This window comes from Hevea brasiliensis, chromosome 2 (genome assembly GCF_030052815.1).
Source record: "Hevea brasiliensis isolate MT/VB/25A 57/8 chromosome 2, ASM3005281v1, whole genome shotgun sequence".
NCBI lineage: Eukaryota > Viridiplantae > Streptophyta > Magnoliopsida > Malpighiales > Euphorbiaceae > Hevea > Hevea brasiliensis.
Genome location: NC_079494.1, coordinates 111,249,138 through 111,270,908, shown reverse-complemented (window position 1 = coordinate 111,270,908; position 21,771 = coordinate 111,249,138). Strand labels below are relative to the sequence as shown.

The 21,771-nt window shown below is 33.9% G+C and overlaps 1 protein-coding gene and 1 pseudogene across 1 annotated transcript; both read left to right on the top strand.

Annotated features, from left to right (window-relative positions):
* Positions 1-1,389: 1,389 nt before the first annotated feature.
* Positions 1,390-7,931, top strand: LOC110665593 (auxin response factor 4). Its single transcript, XM_021825791.2, has 14 exons — positions 1,390-2,268; positions 2,829-2,941; positions 3,642-3,737; positions 3,884-3,940; positions 4,111-4,269; positions 4,584-4,668; positions 4,937-5,027; positions 5,362-5,526; positions 5,649-5,768; positions 6,034-6,118; positions 6,208-6,373; positions 6,519-7,168; positions 7,320-7,507; positions 7,601-7,931. The coding sequence occupies exons 1-14, from the start codon at positions 2,163-2,165 to the stop codon at positions 7,680-7,682; spliced, it is 2,163 nt and encodes a 720-aa protein (XP_021681483.2). The 5' UTR covers positions 1,390-2,162; the 3' UTR covers positions 7,683-7,931.
* A 745-nt stretch (positions 7,932-8,676) lies between these two features.
* On the top strand, positions 8,677-21,547 carry LOC131177972 (uncharacterized; annotated as a pseudogene).
* Positions 21,548-21,771: the final 224 nt, after the last annotated feature.

Here is a 21,771-nt window from a genome sequence, read left to right as displayed (position 1 = left end):
TTACGTTGTTCGAATAAATTATTAAAATAATAAAAAATATAATTTATTAATTTATAAAAAATATATAAAGAAAGAAGGCCCTCATTTATTATCTACGGTCGCACCATTCATGCGGTACAAGAGGATTTTTATTCGGTGGGTGAAAACTTTTATATGTAAAATATAAAAGTTTATTGATAGAAATGTGGTATATGCTACTATTGTTGTATCACTTTTTTTATAAAAAGACTTTCCTTGCCATTAAAATAAAAAATAGAGACCACTAATTGTTTATTTTGATTTATTTTACTACAATTGATTAAACCATGACGTTAAAATTAGAATTGCAATTAGGGGAGAGGTTTAAATTGAAAAATCGAATCGAATCGATTAATTCGGTTCAATCGGTTTGATTTTAAAATTTAATCGGTTCGATTTGATTTATAATTTTGATAATTTCAGTTAATCGATTCGGTTTGGTTATTTTCATAAAAAATCAAAAAAATCGAACCGAACTGAAATTATTAATATATATAGGAAATAAAAAAAATCGAATCAAATTGAATCGAATCGAATCGAACCGAATCAAAATCAAAGAAAACCGAACCGAACCTTAAGATTTTTGAGTTTTGATTTCTAATTTTTTTTGTTTTTATGTTTTTATTATTTAGATTTAATGTTAAAATATGAAATTTTATAAATTTCGGTTTGATTGATTTAAAATCGAACCGAACCGATATTTATCGATTCGATTCGGTTCGATTTTCTCTTATCAATCGGTTCGGTTTTTAAAAATTTTAATTTTCAATTTTCGGTTTTGTCGGTTTGGTTCAGTTTGGAACCGAACTGACCATTTGCACACCCCTAATTGCAATGGAATAATAGGATCATGTGAATGGGAATGGTTAAAAATTGATAAAATTAATTTATAAATTTTAAAAATTTATTTATTTATTTATAATATTTTTTAAATTTAAAAATTAAATTTATAAGTTAAAAAAATTAACTAAGGAATTAAATTATCATTTTAATATTTATAAATTTTATGTTTATAAGTTAATTAAATATTTTATTATATTATTTTTATTTAATTTTTAAAATTTTATCATAAATTTTATTTTATATTTTTTTATTATTTTAATAATAAATATATATAAAATTTTTTTATTAAATATATTAATAATTTATCAATTCGCTTATAAAAAATTTCAATTAAATATGTGTGAATAATTAAATTAAATAAGTTTAAATAATGTTTTAGTGCTGATAATAAATATGAATAAATTGAAGTAAATTTTAATTAGATAATTTGGAATGAATATTTAAATATTAAATTAAATAATTTTTATGTGTAGACTATCCGTTCCCATAATCGGCAGCTGCTGGGAGCAAGAGCGCACACATCACACATGAAAGAACAAATGGAGAATGAAAAAAATAAGAGGGAGTTGGTGTTTGCGGACAAAAAAATGGAAATACAGGCAAGAAAAGGAGAAAATGTGGACGGAGAAAGCCAGAAGAGAGAGAGAGAATAAGGAAAAAGAAAGGAAGGTGACGGTGAATGCAGGCAAAAAGAGCCACATAGAAGGCATCGGTGACCAAAGTTTGCTAATATCGCCAACCCAATAAAGACAGTACACTGACTCATGGCTTTAACACCTGCCCAGAGATGATGAAATAGTACTACTGCTGTGTCAAAAAGGATGCACAAACCACCCTCTCCTTCCCTCCTCTCCCTCCCACAAACGCACACACATACACGTAGATTCTGAGAGCACGCTCTACAGGTGTAAAAACACCGTCCCTACCCCCAGGGCACTTCAATACTTGCTGCAGCTGAACAAAAACCACCCATCTCTCATCTCTTCCCCCCAGGGCACTTCAAAAAGGAAAGCAAAGAAAGGAACAGATAATAATTAAACGTTACATTTTCATTATTATTTAGTTGGTAAAGTTTGTTATAGGGAGTGGCGGAGGAAGTGGGTGAAAATTTAGGTTGCGCCACATTGCACGTTCTTTAGGTGGATTCAAGACACCTGATTGTCAAGGACTCTCACTGCCTTCTTTTTGTCTTCTTTGTGTCTTCTTCTATCGGCTATACACTGTATTCTCCGTTTCCTTGTGTTTTGTTTGCCTCCTCCTACATTCCTATCTCCATAGACAAAAAGCAGAGAGATAGAGAGATGGCTAAGGGTAATGTTGTTTGTGAAGTTAAGGGGTCGACCAAAGACGTTGGTGTTGAGACCAGAAATTGTATCGACGATGGCTTGCCTCCTAACAACCACCATGGTGATGTTTCGCTTTCTTCTTCTTTCTTTTTCCCCCTCTTCTCTATCCTCTCACCTTCGCTTTGATGATACATTTTTCCCCCGATGAAAGGAATATAATAATCTTACTTTTTTTATTTTCTTACATGCTATTATTTTTAAAACCTCGTTTTTACTGTAGTCGGAAATTTGAGGGGGTTTGGATTTTATTATGTTATTGGATGGTTTTTCTTCATCGACTAGAGAAATACTGGGGTGGTGTCTGTGCATTTTCTGGCCATTTTATGTTTTGAATTTCTTCAAAATTTTCTGCCAACACTTTTTCTGTCGCACCCAGTTTGGGGTTTAGGATTTTTCCTTCTCTATGCAACATTTTTTTTTACTTCTGCTTGGAGCTTCTGTTGAAGATAAAATTCGTAGTTCCCAATGTATTTCTTTTAGCTTTTCCCTTGTTTTCACCCCAATTTTAGATAATGATCTATTTTTAATTTCTTTGCATTGTTTTCTTTTTTAATGGGATAGTTTCCTCTTGTTTATTTTTTTTTAATTAATTAATCTTTGCCCTTTATGTCTCATTCTTAGGTAATAAAGATGACCTATACACTGAACTGTGGCATTCATGTGCCGGTCCCCTTGTTTATGTACCTCGCGCTGGAGAGAAGGTTGTCTACTTCCCTCAAGGTCACATGGAACAGGTTCTGTTCTCCTATTTTGCTCTGTTACATCCTTTTTCTTCTGGTTTTGTGTCGACTCATAGTCTTGTTCATCCCATTGAAATAGAAGCTTAGTCCAGCCTGCTTTTGTACAACGACGAGATTTCAATACAAGGACAAGAATCAATGAGTCGCCACCTTAAGTCAGTTTCATAATCATATGTGAATTTTAAAGACAAATTTTTATCACTGGGCTTAACTCATTTGTTTGCGAAATTAGGATGATTTCAATTCTGGTGCAGCTCTTTGACTTCTGCAACTAAGATTCTCATGTTTTGGAATCTCATATTGAGTGAAATCCTATTAATTTTGTTTTTGAAACAGGAGTTGCACTAGAAATGCAAATCTAGCTGAAAGATGTTGGATTTCTTGGGATTTTAATTAATTTAGGCTTTAAACAAAAGAAATAATATGGAAAGCTGCATACACTGAACTCACTTTTAATTTATTCAGGGAAATTAAATTCAATTGAATTCTATTAGCTAAATCATAATATCATATGGATTACATATAAAAGCAATTGAATTGATCATATCACTTATTGTTCTACTAAATTTTTGCACACTTAAGGGACTGCTTATATGATGTTAGCCTAAACTGACATAACTTTGTAAACTAATTATTATCTTTCTAGGTTGTGCTATTTTAGTAGATTAAATTTTGGTGTTCTGTTATCTATTAGGTTGAGGCGTACATGAACCAAGATGGTACAATGGAAATGCCTATCTACAATTTACCTTCCATGATAATCTGCAAGGTTGTCTATGTGCAACTAAAGGTCTGCCATATTCTTTTGCTCATTGTATGTTTATTCACTTTCAACAATGTGTTTGATTTAAGGCACGCAGATGGTTTCTTGGTTTCTGACTTCTGGGTATTAAGTTATTTAGTTTTATTACATCAATATTTGTTATGGATTTTTAGGCTGAAGCTGCAACAGATGAGGTGTTTGCCCAAATAACTTTGCTTCCAGAGCCAAGGGTTAGTTACTAAGATGCTGATTGAATCTACTATATTTTTGTGTATAAATGTAAAATGTTCCAACCAAGGTTTTACTGTTTATATTAAGATCTCATTGCCTTTGGTATTTGGATAATTATTCATTTTCTTTTATAGTGTCAATTCATGTCTACTGCATTGGTTCCTTGCAGCAAGATGGGCTTAGCTCAAAGGATGAAGGAAATTCACAGCCTTTGCCTCGCAAAACTTACGCACTATCCTTTAGCAAGAAACTCACATCATCAGACACAAGCACGCATGGTGGATTCTCAGTTCTAAAGCGACATGCTGAGGAGTGCCTTCCACCCTTGGTTGGTAATCTTCTTGTGATTTAGTTGATAAGACCTATATATTGCCACTTTCTTGAGTTAGGTTTCTTTTCTTCTTTTAAGCATTGACTATATGATCTCATTGGGTTTGGCAACAAACCTGTTGAACCCTTCTATCATTCAAGTCATCTAGAACATTAAGAATGGATTGTATAGCATCTTGGCATTGTGCAAGAATTTCCATTGGGGGTTCCTGTTGGGAACTATTTTTCTTGTGGAATAAATTGTACTTTCTAAAGCATGTTGCAAGAGATCTGAATGAGGAACAATTTTATATGTTATAGTTATTGTTGCAGGATATGTCTCAAGATACACCAGAGCAGAGGCTACTTGTGAAGGACTTGCATGGTTCAGAATGGTTCTTTCGTCATGTTTATCGGGGTACCTTTTCCTTAACTCCAGTGTTTAGTACACTAAAAAATACTTGCATTTTCATTGCTTTTTCTCTTTTTTTGACATTTGACACACATCATTTGGTTCTACTTTGTTTTCTTCCAAAAGAGTGCATGAATGGACATTTTTCATCCACTTGCACAAAGTTTCTTTCATCAATAATAGTTCATAAGTTCGAAGTATCATAATTCTAGACAAGACTTTTGTATATTGACCTTCTGAATCAAATTGCTTGTCTTGTTAAACAAAAATGTAGGTCAGCCGAAGAGGCATTTGCTTACAACTGGATGGAGCTCATTTGTAACTTCAAAAAAACTTGTTGCTGGGGATGCATTTATCTTCCTTAGGTCTCTCTCTCTCTCTCTCTAGCATGCATGCATGTTTGTATACCAAGGACTCCATATTTTACTAGGTGAAGTTTGCGAAGTTATCCAGGCATTAATGATGTGTTTTTTTTTTTTTTTTTTTTTTTTTTAGTTATGCATGAATGATATTTAATGAATCTGTGTCTGCTAAACATCACCTTTAGTGATTTGCACCATCCAAATTGTTAGGTGACTATCAAGTGATGATCCATATTCAAAGTTGAGTTTAAGAAGAACATTTTACTGTTTACCATCTTCAGTTTTATAAATATCTCTACCTGTCAGAGGAATAACAGTTTTTTTTTTTTTTTTCCAGAGGAGAAAATGCGGAATTTCTTATTGGTGTCCGTCGTGCTCTGAAACTACAGAACAATGTATCAACGACTGTCATCTCTGCACATAGCATGCAACATGGCATCTTAGCCACTGCCTTTCATGCCATTAACACTGGAACCATGTTTACTGTCTACTACCGTCCTTGGTAAGCTAATAGTCATGTAAGCAAAAATGTTGAAAATGTTTACAAAAGGGTTATAAATCTGGTATAATGGGTAGCCTTATATTACTAAGTTCTAAGCATGAACTGTTATGTGCCATCTGCAGGACAAGTCCTACTGAATTTATTGTTCCTTTTGATCAATACATTAAGTCAGCTGAAATTGATTATTCTGTTGGAACAAGGTTCAGAATGCTGTTTGAAGGTGAAGAATGTCCAGAACAGAGGTGCATAGCCGCGTGAAACATTTAGCTCTTTTCACAATTCAGTTTATTTTTTGAGTTCCTGCATGTGCCAATTGTTGAATGGCATAGTATTGTAATTTGTACTACAGCATATATAGGAAAAATTCCAATATTATTGTGATATGTGCATGCTTTTAAGAGTAACTGCAAGGACGAAAATATGTAGTTATGGCATGTAAGTTGATTATTTGAATCATTACTTTTGCTTTTAGCTTCTGTTAACCAAATGTAGTCGTTCTATCCAAAGGATTGAGAGATTTGAAGGCACTATTGTTGGCAATGAAGATTTTGATCACATTCGATGGCCCAATTCAGAATGGAGAAGTCTTAAGGTGAAAATCTCTCTTTATGCTGCTGAAAATGCTTTCTGGCCTCTTGGATAGGTTCTGTTAGATTTATTTAAATATGTGATCTCTTTCAGGTGAAATGGGATCCTACATCGGATGGATTTGCACGTCCAGAAAGAGTTTCTCCATGGAACATTGAGCCAATAGAACCTGTAAAAAGAAAGCGCATTTATCTTCAACCCCCATCAAAGAGGTCACGATTAATGGATGCATCTGTGTTTCCTAGCATGGTCAAGGATGGTAATTACTTCCTATTTTATCATTTTTCTTGTTCCTCATTCTTTCTTGAAGGTTTCTCCCTTCTAATTTATAGAAAATTTGAAGTTTAGCTCATGTTTGTTTAAGCTATTTGTGTTTTGCTAGTCAAAAAACCTTTTTGTGCCAGGCTTATTGCACAGTCCAGTTGAGTATGCAGCCCAAAATCCCTCGGAGGTCTTTCAAGGTCAAGAAAAGAGGGACACGGGTGTTGATGAATTGGGCGCACTCGAACCGCCACTAATATCACGTTTGATTCCTCAGAATCTCAATTCAAACAACAAACCAGTGGGATTAGGGAATCAGCTGCATTTTTCAGTGCATGGCCCATTTTATCCGAGTCCTAGTGGTACTGTATTATTTCCTGGTGGAAACGTAGTAAGGTTGGGTCTTCCTAATTGCTGTTGCCCTCTCCTCAGCTCTTATGGAGTCCCTGAAAACACCACAAGAAGCAGAGACTTGTCAGTCGTGAGAGTCAAATCTTACAATTCTGCGCCTCAAGACTTGAGAACTTCAGAACTGAAGGAGGCAAATGAAGTTCCACATGCACCACAACCAAGCGGTGGTGGCAGGTACATGCTTTTCGGAGTCGATTTAGTTAAAAGTCCACAGGAGCTCCCTTCACCACAAGTTGCCACGTATAGTGACCATGAAAGTCTTTATTCTATTCCCCCAATGTCTCAGTCTAGTGTTTCAAAACCATCCAAGAGTACATCTGGCAGTAAGTCAGAAAATCAATGCAAGAATTGTTGTTCTGCCGCCAATCAGTATTGCACAAAGGTAATCTACTCTTTTTTATGTGGTTTGTGACTTTTGTGGGGGGAGGGGGGGGGGGGGGGGGGGTGTGGTTTCATGGACATAACCTAGCTAAATATATTACATGGCTGGGAGCCCAGTCATATTCAGATTCTAAATTTGAGAGAATTGTCAGGTGCTCAAATATGGAGCTGCTGGAAGATCAGTTGACCTGACTCGATTTGATGGATATGAAGATCTTATTTGTGAACTTGATCAGATGTTTGACTTCAAGGGAAGCTTAATTGATGGGAGTAGTGGGTGGCAGGTAACATACACTGATCATGAAGAGGACATGATGCTGATAGGAGATTATCCATGGCAGTTGAGTAGAAAAGTTCGAAAAGTAAAACATGTTCTGATGTTAAATCTCTAATGGCTTAGGTGTGCATTAATTTGGTCACATTGTACATGCAGGGAATTCCAGCGTATGGTCCGAAGGTTGTTCATCTGCCCAAAGGAAGATACTGGCAGGCTGAATCCAAAATCAGCAAACTGAGTGTCCGTGTGATAAATCTTGCACAAGTGACTGTGTCTTCTGTTTAGTTTTTGGGCAATTCCATAAATAAATGAGAAAGAGATGCGTTTATGTATGGGAAACTAGGAATGCACTTTATCTCAATGCAGTTATGTGTGATATTTATGGCAATGCAGCTAATGGGATTGCAGAACATAGACATCAAATAATGTTGATACAACTTTATGTTTGAATGTTTAATTTGGTATTGATTTATGGCTTTTCTTGCAAGTGCGGAGAGTTCTTTTCTTCCTATAGAAACTTGTGAGTTACAAATTTTTAACATTCACATGATTCAGAAAATTTGTTCTTTACCATTAGTATATGGACTTCAAATAATGTTTGATGACTTATAACCTCTTCAGCGTCCTTATCTGAGGCTGGAATCTTTATTTTATTCCTTTTAACTTGCTGGGAGCTTTTCACCTGACAAGAATCTGCAACATGTTCCTGTTTATATTGTCATTCCGGGAACCTAGATTGACAGAGTTCGATTTTTTTTTTTTTTGAGCATATTGAATAAAACATTTTTTCAGAGGTAAAAGGTTTTTTTTTTTTTAATTTCTTAATTTTTGATTTAAATTAAATTTAAATTAAAAATTTTGGATTAATTTAGACAAACTAACTGACATGGTTGAAATTTAAGCCTCCTTTTGATTGCCTAGCTAGCGGGTTTGCCATTTATATGTTCAAAACGACGGCGCTTATTATACACCGGCGTCGTTCCATTTTGACCTGAAGGATCCGTATTATCCAGAATGTCTGAAGGGTAACGAACTGACAAATCTGAAATCCTAGATTTGGAATACCACCATTTTGCTTTCCCGCCATCGCGAAAGGACGATAAAATTCGAAACTACGAGCCTCAGCTAGTTTTACGCCCCTAAATGCGACAATCTCACCATCCCTGCTCAATTGTCCATCGTAGTTCCACAATTGTTGCACTTGCGCTTCGTTTCTCGATCTCCTCTAATTCTGCAATACAATACCGACTCGCCCTGTGAAACAACCCCAATGTTCGACCACCGTTTTCGGATATCAGTCTCCTTCAAATCCGCAAAGCAGCCAAGAAGAAGATAAAGATGACCCAGAAGCTCAAGGCCAAGACCTACGGTTCCCCGACCATTGGTTGCTTCCTTCCAAGACCCTCCAGGTACAATTTTCCCTCTTCAAAAAATTTTAGAGATTTTTTTTTTTTCTTTTAATTTTGGTTTATGAATCAAGCACTTTCAATGGCGCGCTCAGGAATTAGAGCAGCTTAGGGTGACCCTGCACAAATGGCTGGACGATGAGTACTGCCCCCTGAGGAAACAAATGTAGAAATCAGTAAGGTTGCTGCCCAGTCGTACTATGACTCTTTGGTAGGGGAACGGACAAACCTGGGTGAGATTTTGTTGAACATGGCTAGAGAATTGGAATCCATTTCCTGTCAAGGAAGCTTTCATGGGGCATTTTCTTCTGCAAATACTGCGGTGAATTTGATTGCCCAACGGATAGCCCTCGAAGGTAAAAATTTCTGAGTAATTAGATACAATAGTATTTTGTAGTTGAGCATTATGCACATATAACTTTATGACTTTGTTGAATTATATGCTCATATAAATGTATATATTTTGTGGAACTGTTCATGCATTTATATGTTCATATATGCATTATTAAACATGGGATCCAAAAATGAAGATACTGCTCAAGTACGAGTAAGAATAATGATGTTTAAAGTAAGGACATGCCAGTAATACTGTATGTACCGCCAAATAGTTTGCATTAACATGTGTCAATACATACAAAATTATTACACAGCATTAGTTTGTTGTTTCATGGAATTCTGTTAGAGCGTTTTGAAGCTTAAGTGCGCTTGTTTACACTCTACAATATCTAATTGAAAGAACAAAGTCCGTCTTCAACTGTAATTATTTTAACTTTGAATCTTGGAACTTTGCTTTATTAATTATGTGGTTTACTTTATTAGTTGAACTTTGTCCAATTTGCAAGGGATTCATGTTACTAGGTTTTGGTGTTAACTGAGCATAATTTTTAGTATATCAACAACATCACAGCTCCTTTACGGGTATACGACTCTTTATTGTATTAGAGACATAAAATATTATTAGATTTTCATCCATAAATTGAATTTTGAGTTAAAGTAATTCCCTATTATAGCATTAGATCTCTGACTTGATAGTGTAGAATTTGAATTCTTAACGCTCCAATTGTAGATGTCAAATGTCAGGACAAGATAATGGTGCTGCTGTGCCTACTCGTGCCCCCCATGAGAGGGGCATAGGCAGTCTCTCATGCACAATCCAAAAGGTAGAAAGAGCAAGTTATGGAAACGCTCTTTAGCTATCCTGTACTAAGTGTGATTTTGACATTAAAATGCATTGTTTATTTGTTTAGCACTAGACCAATTCACGGGCATGGGTTACTCGCTTGGTTTCCCAGGCCCAGTCTGCTCCAATCAAGACTCGCTTTCAAACAGTCTCAGGATATAGCAGTGCGTGAGCTGACCCAGCCTGATAATTTTATTTTATTTTTAATTTTATTCAGTAAGGTTTGGTCAATCAGAGAATTCTGACTGAGGCCTAAAAAGTTGAGGGCCAACTGAGCCTAGCACAAACCTGGCTTGATCTGCTCATTTAATAGGCCTATCCAGCAAAAATTCCTTAACTTTATTAACAGCCTTTGTCAGATAAAGTTTAGAAATTAAGACATGGCATTGTTGGTGTCGGTGCAATTTAAAAACCATTTTTCAAGGTAGTTCCTGTTTATGTTAATAGTCATTTTGAGTCAACAAATTCGTGATATTTGGTATCAAAGTCGACCCTACAGCTACTGTGGAATAGAAATGGCAATTTTTAGATATAAGTGCCATCATAATTGTGGGGAAAGGAACCTTGGCCAATCATTTTGAAGCAGATTGCACCGATGACATTTGGCATTGAAAATTTTGTATCACAGCATTGAAATCTAATTTCTTAGACCCAAACACAACCTCAAAGGAAATTGATATTGGCGGATTATGAGCAAGTGGAATTTGATGTAGATTTCACGTGCAATGCTCTATAAAGTCTCAACGGATTTAACCATCTGCTTTTTCAAAAAAAAAAAAAAAAAATTTCCATAATGGCACGTGTTGAATGCCTTAATAGGTTTTGCTCTGAGCCACCTCATGCTCATCCACCCTTCCACACTGCTTGGTCTCCTCCCGTGGACAGACCAACGATGAATTCTTTGAAATTTTTTGTATTAAGATTTTCACTTATCTATACTTCACAATCAATATTAGATTTTACGCTATTAATTTTTAATGTTTTAAATATTTAATATTAAAAAAAATTAACAATATTTACCTATTGTCAAATATTTGTGATAGTGTTAAAATCTTTTGGTCGGAGTGTATCATATGGTATAATTGTTATTAATTTTTTTTAAAAAATTATTATTTAATTTCTGTATTTTAATAAAATTAATAATTTATTTTTTTTATTTTAAAAAATATATTAATTAATTTTTTTAATTTATTTACTCTATAGTCTATTTGATTATTTTAAATGCTAATTTGAATATCATTCAATATGTAATTTCAAAATATAACTCTATAATCTTTCTATTTTTTTAAATTTTGGATTTTTTAGTTTTTTAGTCATAATTTTTCTCCCCTTTAAATACATTAACTAGCAGGAAAACTTGATGGAGAGATTAAATAATAGATAAAATAAAAATTATAAGAATTAATTAATATGTTTTCAAAATAAGATGATAAAATAGTTTTATTAATATATAAACTAAATAATTATTTTTTGATTTCTTTAATATCAAAAATTGATGTTTAGCATCAAGTAAAACATGCTATAAAATGCTTTAGTTTTTATAATATCTTATAATATGTTTGGCATTACTATTAGGAATATTGTTAAGAAATGTCACGACCCAACCTATGGGCCGGACCGGCACTAGGACCTGGGCCAGTCTAAAGCCCCCGAGGCCCGTAGTAAGCCTTAACTGTTCATTTACCCAATTCTAAGGCCCATTTGGGCCCAATTTCAAGAAAACAAACGGACAGAGTCCGGCCATAAAAATGGACTTTCTAACGGGGAGTTTTTGACTCACCCGACCTGTAAACACAATATATAGTCATTTGGGGAGCTCAGCTCACCCTCCACATACTCATCAACATAATAATAAATGGGAGCTCAGCTCCCTCATCCAATTCATCAAACATGCATAGCATATTAAGTTTACAGGTCCCAAAATAATAATTTTAGTTTACAGACCCAAATCAAATAAACACTTCTAACACATGCGGAAATTCTAAGATTTAATAAGTTTATACAAATAGTAATAATTGACCTGCGAGGGAGAAAAGCAGGTTAACCAAAATAAAATCCTCCTGTAGCCTGAAAAAATATTGAACAGGAGTGAGCGTTCGACTCAGAGAGTAAAATATTAATTTTAACCATAATCTCTATAACTATCTAGAACTAATGCACCCTGTAGAGTGAAATGCAACATCAACAACATTTTCACATCATAACATCAAAAAGGTAATTTGGAGCACTCACGCACCCTGTAACATCAATCATAATATATGGGAGCTGATCCCCTATACAGCTCTCTTAAATCCAACCTGGTGCCAGCGAAGAACTCAGCTCGGACTTCCACTTAATAACCAAATCGGGGGTCCCAGCGAAGAACTCAAGCCGTGACTACCCCCCGAAGGATCGGGTCCCAGCGAAGAACTCAAGCCGTGACTACCCGTCCTATCCATAGTCCACACCACATCACACGCACGCCAACGCACGCACACTGCTCCAAATTACCACAACAACACTCATGGCACTTTAACAGTTATCAATGCAATATAAATCGTGCCTAGAGTTTAACTACATAAATATATATGCATATAAGTGATGCATGGGCATGCTGAACATATAATAATACCGAAATTACAATTAAAATTAATATTCTACTCACAGACTTGACGACAATCACTGTGGCGGCTGGGCGGAGGAAGAAGGCTGTCCCGGCTCACCTGACAATTATATTACAATTATTTAATACAATCTGACTCAATACAAACAAAGAAAAAGACCAATTACGTCCTAAGTCGTGCCGAAAATCCGGCAGAGTCTCCCCTATACCTAGGACCTACCCAACCTGCAAAATGGCTCAAAACACACTTCTATATTCACAATCCATATATCCACAGTTCAATCATATCACACAGCCCCTTCTGGGCCCATCAAATCAGTCATCCATCACAATACGCAAAATTTCAATTTAGTCCTTATTATTGATCATTTTTGCAAAAACTGCCCAAACAAGCTCTAAAAATTATAAAACTTTGCCCCCGCGGTCCTTAGCAATATTACTAAGCTATTGCAAAAAGAATCGTAATTTTCTAAGCTACCATGAATATTTTACGGATTTTTAACCCTATTTGAGCACTAGAAAATTACGTAAAAACAAGGTTCGGGTTTACCTTTGCCGATTCCGACTTCGGGGACGCACTCGGGACGTCTGACAATGGGGGGCTAGCCAAAACCTCGGTCCAGTTCGGAGACTTTTCCGGTAATGAGTCTGTCTGGCCCGAAATTTGCAAACCTGGTCAACTGTCGAATTTCCGCGAATTGAGGATACCTACACGAAGCCCATAACATGGGGGTTAGTACATAAATTTTTCAGAATTTTCTAAGCTCATTAAATGCTTGGAAAAACACTGCGAAGTTTCGTGGGACCCACCGAAAAACGATGTCGAAAAAATTTGAAATATATGTCGTTGCGAAGCTCTCGACGAATGGAGCGTGCTGGTGGCCTCGGTTTTCTCGTGGGATTCACGGTTTTTGAGAAATCTAGCCCAAAAGTCGAAATGGGCTAAAATCTTCCCGAGCAAAAATCGGACAAACCGCTCGATGGATTTCGGCGTTCTTGGTGTCTATGGAAAGCTCTCGCCGAGTAGATGATTTTAGACACAAGACTCGGTCCAATTGGTGGCTGAATTGGCCGAATTTGGCCGGGGAAGTCAAAGCAGCGCCAGGGGCATTTCGCGTTTTTGCCGTTTGGGCGGCCCGGGAGGGTGGCGCGCGCGGTCGTGGCGGGGTGGGGAGGAGAGAGAAAAGAGAGAGAAAAGGGAGAGGGACGACGCCCGCGGGGAAGAAAAAGGGAAGAAGGAAAAGGCCGGTTCGATTCAGAATACAAAATTTTGAATTTTTACTCTGCCTCGGGACCGAAAACGAGGTCCAAAAATTCCGAAAAAATTCCAGAAAACTCAGAAAAATACGTAGACTCCAAATATATTTTTAGTTTTGCCACGTGGTCTTTAAATTAATTTTTTAAAAATCATTAAAGTTTATATTTTCGGAAAATCGAACCCGATTTTTAAAATCCGAAAAATCTCAAAAAAATTCCAAAAATAAATGCCACGATGATGAGTTTTATTGAACTGTGTTGAGATTATGTTGAAATGAGAAATGGAGTTGGGTTTGAGAAAAATATATTGGAAGTGCTTTCTTTTCGGGTTTTGAAGAACTGTTTTCTAAAATTACAGCCAGTACTCTACCGAAATTTTTATAAAATTTGCAGAAAATCATAACTACCAAAATATTTGTTTATGACATAAACTCCAACTAAAGGCTTTTAAATAATGCTTTAGCATTACTTTACAATTTTAAAATGAATTAAATTTGTTTAAAATCCCTTTTAGTGTATTTAATGAATTATCGATAGTTGAAGTTCGATAATTCATTAAGTATACTACGGGATCATGTTGCGCTTTACGGAGGGGTAAGGTGTGACATAGTGAGTATAAGAGGAAGCTGTTAAGCATTTTCTCTGCCTGAACTTATCTTAGAATAAGGGTCTAAGGCTACACTCACATTTGAATTCAACCATTCAAAATAATAAGTACACGCACGTAGAAAATCCTATCATGTAATGTTTTTAAGTTAAAACAATTATCTTATTTACTATCTTATCTTACATGTACATTTTACTAAGTTAATTACATGTCAGTTTATTTTACAAGTTATACATAGCATATAGAAGAAAAAGTCATAGGTATTTTCAATCTAAAGTGCAAATATAAGAGGAATATGAAGGCCCTAATCATGTTAATGTTTCTAGGTTAGGCTTATTTATACTTATTAATTATTTAAAAAATGAAATAATAATTAAGAGTCTAAATAATTGAAAATTATAGAAAATAAATAAATAAAATAAAAAAATAATAATCAAAATAAATTAGAATTAAAATAACTCCTAAAAGAATAAAATTGGTACTCTTCCACAATTTGTTTGAGTTTAGCTGGAAAATTATTCTTTAGCCAAACTCTTAATTTTCTACCTCATCTCTAACTCTTCTAAATCTCTCAACTCCTTATTTTGGTGTTTTCAATTTTTGGATCAGAGGTTTCTAGGACACCCAAAGACACCTTAGAAAGGTGAAAATTAGATATGGAATAATGGATGTAACTAGAGGTTAAAAGGGCACTTAAAGTGAACCTAATACACTAATTAGTTAGGGCTAATTTTTTATGAAGGGTGATAGTCTAATGGTAGCTTGAATGAGACTTTAGAGAGTGTTCTAATTAATTTAGAATCTGTCACACCCTACCCTTTAATAAGATGTAACATGATCTCGTAGTACATCTAATGAATTACTGTACTTTGCCTACCAGTAACCCATTAAATATATTATAAGGGATTTTAAAACATTTTTCTTACTTTTTGAAAGTGGTGAGCTTTTATCGCAGGTATTAAAAACATTTACTTAAAGTTTAAAGACTAGTTAAAATTTTTGTACATTTTTATTTTTACGCAAATTTTGGAAAATTTTTGACAAAGTGCCGTCTATATTTGGGAAAAACAGTTCTTCAAACACCTGTCAAAAACATTTCCAAATAATTCATTTCAACCCAATTGTAACCACCAAAACTCAAATCATCACAAATCCAACCAATCTCCATAATTCAAAACAATTCTCAATTCAATTGTCTTAAAAAATAATATTAAATAATTTCATTCATATTCTACTAAAGAAAAATTAATTTACATTCATTACAAAACTCAAAAATAAGTTTGAACATTACAATAATTTGCATTTCATTACATATCAAAATAATATTACAAGAGTTTTTGTACAACTGCTCAAATAATTTACATATATATATATTTACATGCATAATCAAAATATAATATACAAGGGTATACCTATAATATACTCGAGGCTAGTCACAAGCAGTCATCAAGGTGCAGCTGCAGGAATCTTACACAACTGCTCTATCTCTACTCTCACCTGCGACAGCATACAAAGCTATCGCTGAGTGGTGAACTCAGTGGTGCACAACTATAATTTAAAATGTAATACAATATACATTGACAATAATTATACCATAATATTGAAATCTTGAAATTTAACCAACTTTCAAATGTTAAAATTTTCATTGTCAATAATAATAGTCACTTGTTAAAATAACCTTGATCAAAATTTCAATTTGTCAAATCATAACTGAACAATAAAAATAATTCCTGCAATTATGGAAATAAACAATTATTTTAACAAAATCATTTGTGCACAATCTCATTTAAAATCACAATTTCTTATCAATTAAAACTCATTCTTTATCTCACTAACTATGCAAGACTAATCCGAAATGGCCATTTTCGGGGTTATTCTAGCTCCCTATGGTTGGGGAGGTCGAATCGGGATTCTAACTCTCTATGGTCGAGGAGGTCAAATCATCGTGCACAGTACACAACATAATAATGCAACTTCCGATGGGTCCATAACAAATACTTAGATCTAACTTCTAATAAGAGAAGGATATAAGCCTGTGCACATACCATGGTATTCAAAACAAAACAAAGCTAACTCCATTGTCTTCTCAATAAATGAGAGAGACGGGTAATAACTTAGTTAAGCATCTATAGTGAGATATAAAAACCATATCATGCATTTTTTGTCCTTTTTGTGAGCATATATCATAACACAATATTAATTCAAGATCAATTCTAATATTCCATAACTTTTTTATGCTCATCACAATCCAAAACAAAATTTTGTATTTTATTCATGCAAATTGCCTGTCACGATTCAAAACATAATTTATCTAGTCCAAAATAATATTCAATAATTGTTGAAATAATATTTCACAAAATTAAACTCATGCTTGTTATACCAATTTCAATAATCATTGAAATAAATTCCATAATTGATAAACATAGTGCATAAGGAAAAATAAAATCATTTAATTACGTAAAATATTCAAAACAAATTCAATTAAAAACTAGTTGTGCACAAACCTCTTTTGTCGACTCAATTTACTCAAACTTTCATTTTTCCTTAAAAGATCCCTTTCCAACTGAAACACATAAATTTAAAGTACTTCAGTATCCATTTCTAATATTTAAATTCCAATAATTAATTCATATATACTTAATTCTAGCCCCAATATGCTTAAACTAACGTTCTTGAAAATTTTCATTTCGGGGTTACTATTTATGACACTATTCAAGCCAATTTGTTGATTTTCTTATGCTTAATAAGTTTATTAGTTCTAATTACACCCATATACCACATTTTTGGTGTCAATTTTGTTGGCATTGATTGCCAATTTAATTCCTAAGTCTCCTAAGAGAATTACAATTTTTCAGTTTTGGTCTCCTATTTTCTACTATTCCATTGGTCTGGTTATTGTCAGAATTTGGCTAAGTGTCCTTCATCAAAGTTATTTCTTATTGTCTTAAATTTATTTTCCTTTTTGAATCACTTCATTTGGAGTTTTGTAGCCGAAGATATGAATATTTGAATGGGGCTGGCCATATTTGGTGTTACCTAGAATTCTGGGCATTTTCTGGATATAGGCAATTTTTGATGTGCTGACTGCAGGTAACTTTTTGGATAGGTTATGGCCAGAATTTGGGTTTGTTTTCTTCATGAAAGTTGTAGGGCTATATCTTAGATTTCCATCGGTATAAGATTTAGGTCATTTAGACCTTCCTAGACCAAGTTATGGTCATTTAAGTAACTACTGTTCATTTGGTCATTTTTATATAAGACAGTGGCCTAATTGTTCACTAAGTTATGGTCATTTTCTGAGCATGATTCCTAAATGAAAAATGGTCCATTTTGTGTTTAGTTTCATTCTCAATTGATCTCACACCAATTGGGTTGGTAAATTTTCAGTTTTGGTCCCTGAAAGGGACTTACGTCAAGCTGTCTGCATATTGACCTTAACCAATCCGAATTGAAACTTGGTTCTAACAATTCATACACACCACAAATGGTCACAATTGACCATTAATCAACTCAAATAAGGTCAATAGCATCAATTGACCAATTCTCAGCTTTTTTTCCAATTTTTCACATGCTCAAAACCCTAGTTTTCTAAATTCCTCAATTCATGCAATTTAAAGATACAAATCACCTATACAACATCAATTCACCAAGATTTCATGTTTAATCTAACCAAACACCATTAAAACCCTAGGGTACCATGGCTGCCTAAATTTCTTTATTCCCATACAAGCATGAATTCTTCACTTTTCTAAGTAATTTTCACTTGTAGTCATTTTTCGGGAAGGTCACCCATCGCTGTGACTCTCGGCTCATTTAACTTTTTATGCTTTATTTTTCTTCTTTATACTTAACTATTTGGCAATTACTAATTATTTGCGTTCAGGGCTTATCTAGTTGTCTTAGATGTGATTCTAATCCATTTAATTGTCCGGACCGATACCGGTCACCGAAACAGTAACATATACCAGGCTATACAAATAGGGGTATTACAGAATCTTCTCAAATGCTCAACAGATTAAGAGTTGATTTAAAGTCTCTTAGGATGGGTATTTATAGGAAAACTTAAGGCTAGTGTGATAATATTAAGTTGATCATGTTTAATTTGAAAATTAAATTACTCTCATCTTATCCTTATCTCCGGATTTAAATTAGGCTAAGATTATGGCTGACTAAAATTATTTTATTTATCTTTTTAATTAATTTAGAAGATAATAAAGCCCAATTTAATCAAAGTCTATTTCCTAATTTAATTATCCTATTCGAATTGGGCTTAGAGGTGAGACCTAATGTGCTTAATCATTAATCAAGTCTAGTCCATTGCTTTTGTGGCCCTTTAAGGACCTTGGAAATATTAGTCTATGTCCTCATCAAATGGCTCAAGCTTCAGATCTTGGTGTAAGTTAAAATTTTCCTTTTAAAGCATTCTAACCTTATTTTCCACTCTATTAGTTTTTAAATAGTTTTTAACCATTCTAAATGTCTTTAAAGTATTCTAAAGTGCCTCTAAATCCTTTAATTCATCATCATAGGGCTTCTTATTGCATCTACACAACATGCATTTTGTAACACTCCTCACCTGTCTACAATGTAGCCGAGCAAGGTGTGCTAAATTCGGTGCACCCTATCCTATCTTATCGTATACAATATTAATTCAATTTATATTATCTTACGTGTAGAATTTTTTGTTTATCACATCTTATTTTTATGGGGACCCAGACAGAGCCTCTTTTGTTCTATTAGTGCATGATGGGTTTGTTAGTAGTATGCCTTAGAGCATATCATTTAGTATGTATCTTGTACATATTTTATTACTAAAAGGCAATTTCACTTTTCTGTTTACATAATGTATTTATGTGTAATAGAAAATGTCCATTAATATTTTATTAGAAATTTTATTCTTAAGTTGTTAAGAATATAAGTGACAGTATTTCTAGCACAAAGTATCATAAATTGGTTCACAATCGAGGATACTTCACAATAAGGACATGACTTATCCAGAAAGATTATAATCATGTTTGTTCCCAGAGTATTTATATAAGATATAAATAAGATGGAATGGTGAGTCTCATGCCATATAACAAACATGATAGGCACTTATACATGATAAGTAGGCCGAACAAGTGACGCATATGACAAGCACATGGAGTTTACTCTTGTCAATGCATTGCCATATATCATATCAGTGCATATAATCTTTAGACCTGAGATATACAAGATAACACAGCTATCTTGTATATAGGTGGTTTGAGTTTGATACTGCTTTTATACTTGTACTGTGTATAGGTATATGGGCATGTGTTGGCTCCTGCTAGTTATATATGGAGGTAGGTGTTAATCAAGATGGAATCTGTTACCTTAAGTAAATAGGGATAAAATCCTATGTTCATTTAATTGTTCTTGATGTTTCAAGTTCCTGGCCAAGACCGACAGATTTAGTCAGAAAAGAGTTTCTGACAAGAAAATCTAATTAATCAAGAACTGGAATTAAAAGAGAACATAATATTCATAGCAAATAGGGTTTGACATAAACCATGACTATAGCTCGAATTGTGATTTTGTAATAGAGAGATTCTAGTGCATGGTAGCATATGATTATAGGTTCATTCAAAGGTATTCCTTGTTACTGATTGGGTGGCCATGACATGCTATGCTAGGTGTCAACCATGGTCTATGAGATGCCTAAAATGATTTAGAGAAATCATTTAAGGTAAGAAAGAGTTCTGATGATATTAAGAGTTAATATCATACCTCATTGCTAATTAGCGATGAGCCTAGTAAGTTACATACATACACAAGTTAATCACTAATTTAAATGTGATTTAATTGATTAATTAAATAGTTTAATTGATTAATTAAATAGTTTAATTGATTAATTAAATAAGATTTGGTTTGCAATAAGATTGCAAAGTCCCTAGCATGGCTTGAAACCAAATCTAGGTTATTAGATGTATAGTATAAGTTAAATTTATATTTAAAGTGTTTAAATATGAATTTAATTGTGAGAAATTAATTAATGGAGATTAATTAATTAATTTATATTTGATATAAATTGATTAGAAGAGAAGAAATAATGATTTTGGGTTGAGAACTCAAAATCAAAACATACGGGTAATTTGATCATTTCACAGGGTGACATGTGGCACCATGAGATGGTGACACATGGCACCATATAAGCTTGCCATTTGTCTTCCAATCATGTAAGATGATCAAAGTCAAGATTAAGTCTAGCTTTGACACTTGGCTTAATGTGATTAAGTCAAATTAAAATTAAGATGCAATGTGGTGATGACATATGGCAAGGGTTTTAAGTGATGACCTAATTATAAAAGGGAAAAGAATGAAAAATAAAACACACTTCTTCTTTGTCTCAAAGGTGCCGCCACCTTTAGCTCTCTCTCTTCTCTTCATCTTTTCTCATCAATTAAAAGAGAATTGCCCAAATTTCTTTGAATAAAAAATGCTAGAAATTATTTCTAGTGTCTTATACACATCTACAACTTCTCTGAAGGAAAAAACCCTATTTATAATTGGTTGGCAAGGCTTGAAAAGCAAGATTGGGGGCTGCCCATTGGTGATCTTGGTTGGACAAGCTAGATGGACAACATTTGGGGTCCTAGGTGCTTTCTAAAGGTGCCAATCACATCCATATTGCATCAAAGAGGTTAGTGTTCTAACTTTTCTTTTAAACTAGGGTTTAAATGAATTAATTTGTTAATTCACAATCTTGAATGGCAAACATAGATCCTAATAGATATTAAAAGTGTTTTAATATGCAATTGAGCATTGAAATTAATTAGACACATAATGGATGTGGTATGATGCATGAAACCCTAGAAGAAATTTTTGAAATTCAATGCTCTAATCTAACCATTTACATGCTTTCGCTCCTTCAATTGGTATCAGAGCCACTATATTTGCCATTTAGATTATTTAATATCTGATTTAATTGTATGATTTGATCAAAAATTGATTGATTCATTGCTGGTTGGACCAAAAAAGGTAGCGGCATGATGAAGTGCACCAATGGTGCGCATGGTTTGGTCCCTTCAACCATAAGCATGGTTTTGGGCTTGATGCATGGGCTTGGTTTTGAGGCCCATAATTAGGCCCATATTTAATGAAATTGTTTAATTAAGAATTTTAATTACACAATTAAATTTTGATTCAATTGTTTGAATGAGATTCAAATCTAAATTTTTAAATTTGTTTGAATGAGATTCAAACCTGAATTTTTAAATTTGATTGAATGAGATTCAAATCTGAATTTTTAAGTTT

Bases quoted from the DNA above. Each gene is read 5' to 3' on its own strand.
- LOC110665593 (XM_021825791.2), top strand. From the start codon at position 2,163: ATGGCTAAGGGTAATGTTGTTTGTGAAGTTAAGGGGTCGACCAAAGAC. The intron at 3,941-4,110 runs GTTAGTTACTAA...GGTTCCTTGCAG, and splicing joins CTTTGCTTCCAGAGCCAAGG to CAAGATGGGCTTAGCTCAAA. The intron at 6,119-6,207 runs GTGAAAATCTCT...GATCTCTTTCAG, and splicing joins CAGAATGGAGAAGTCTTAAG to GTGAAATGGGATCCTACATC.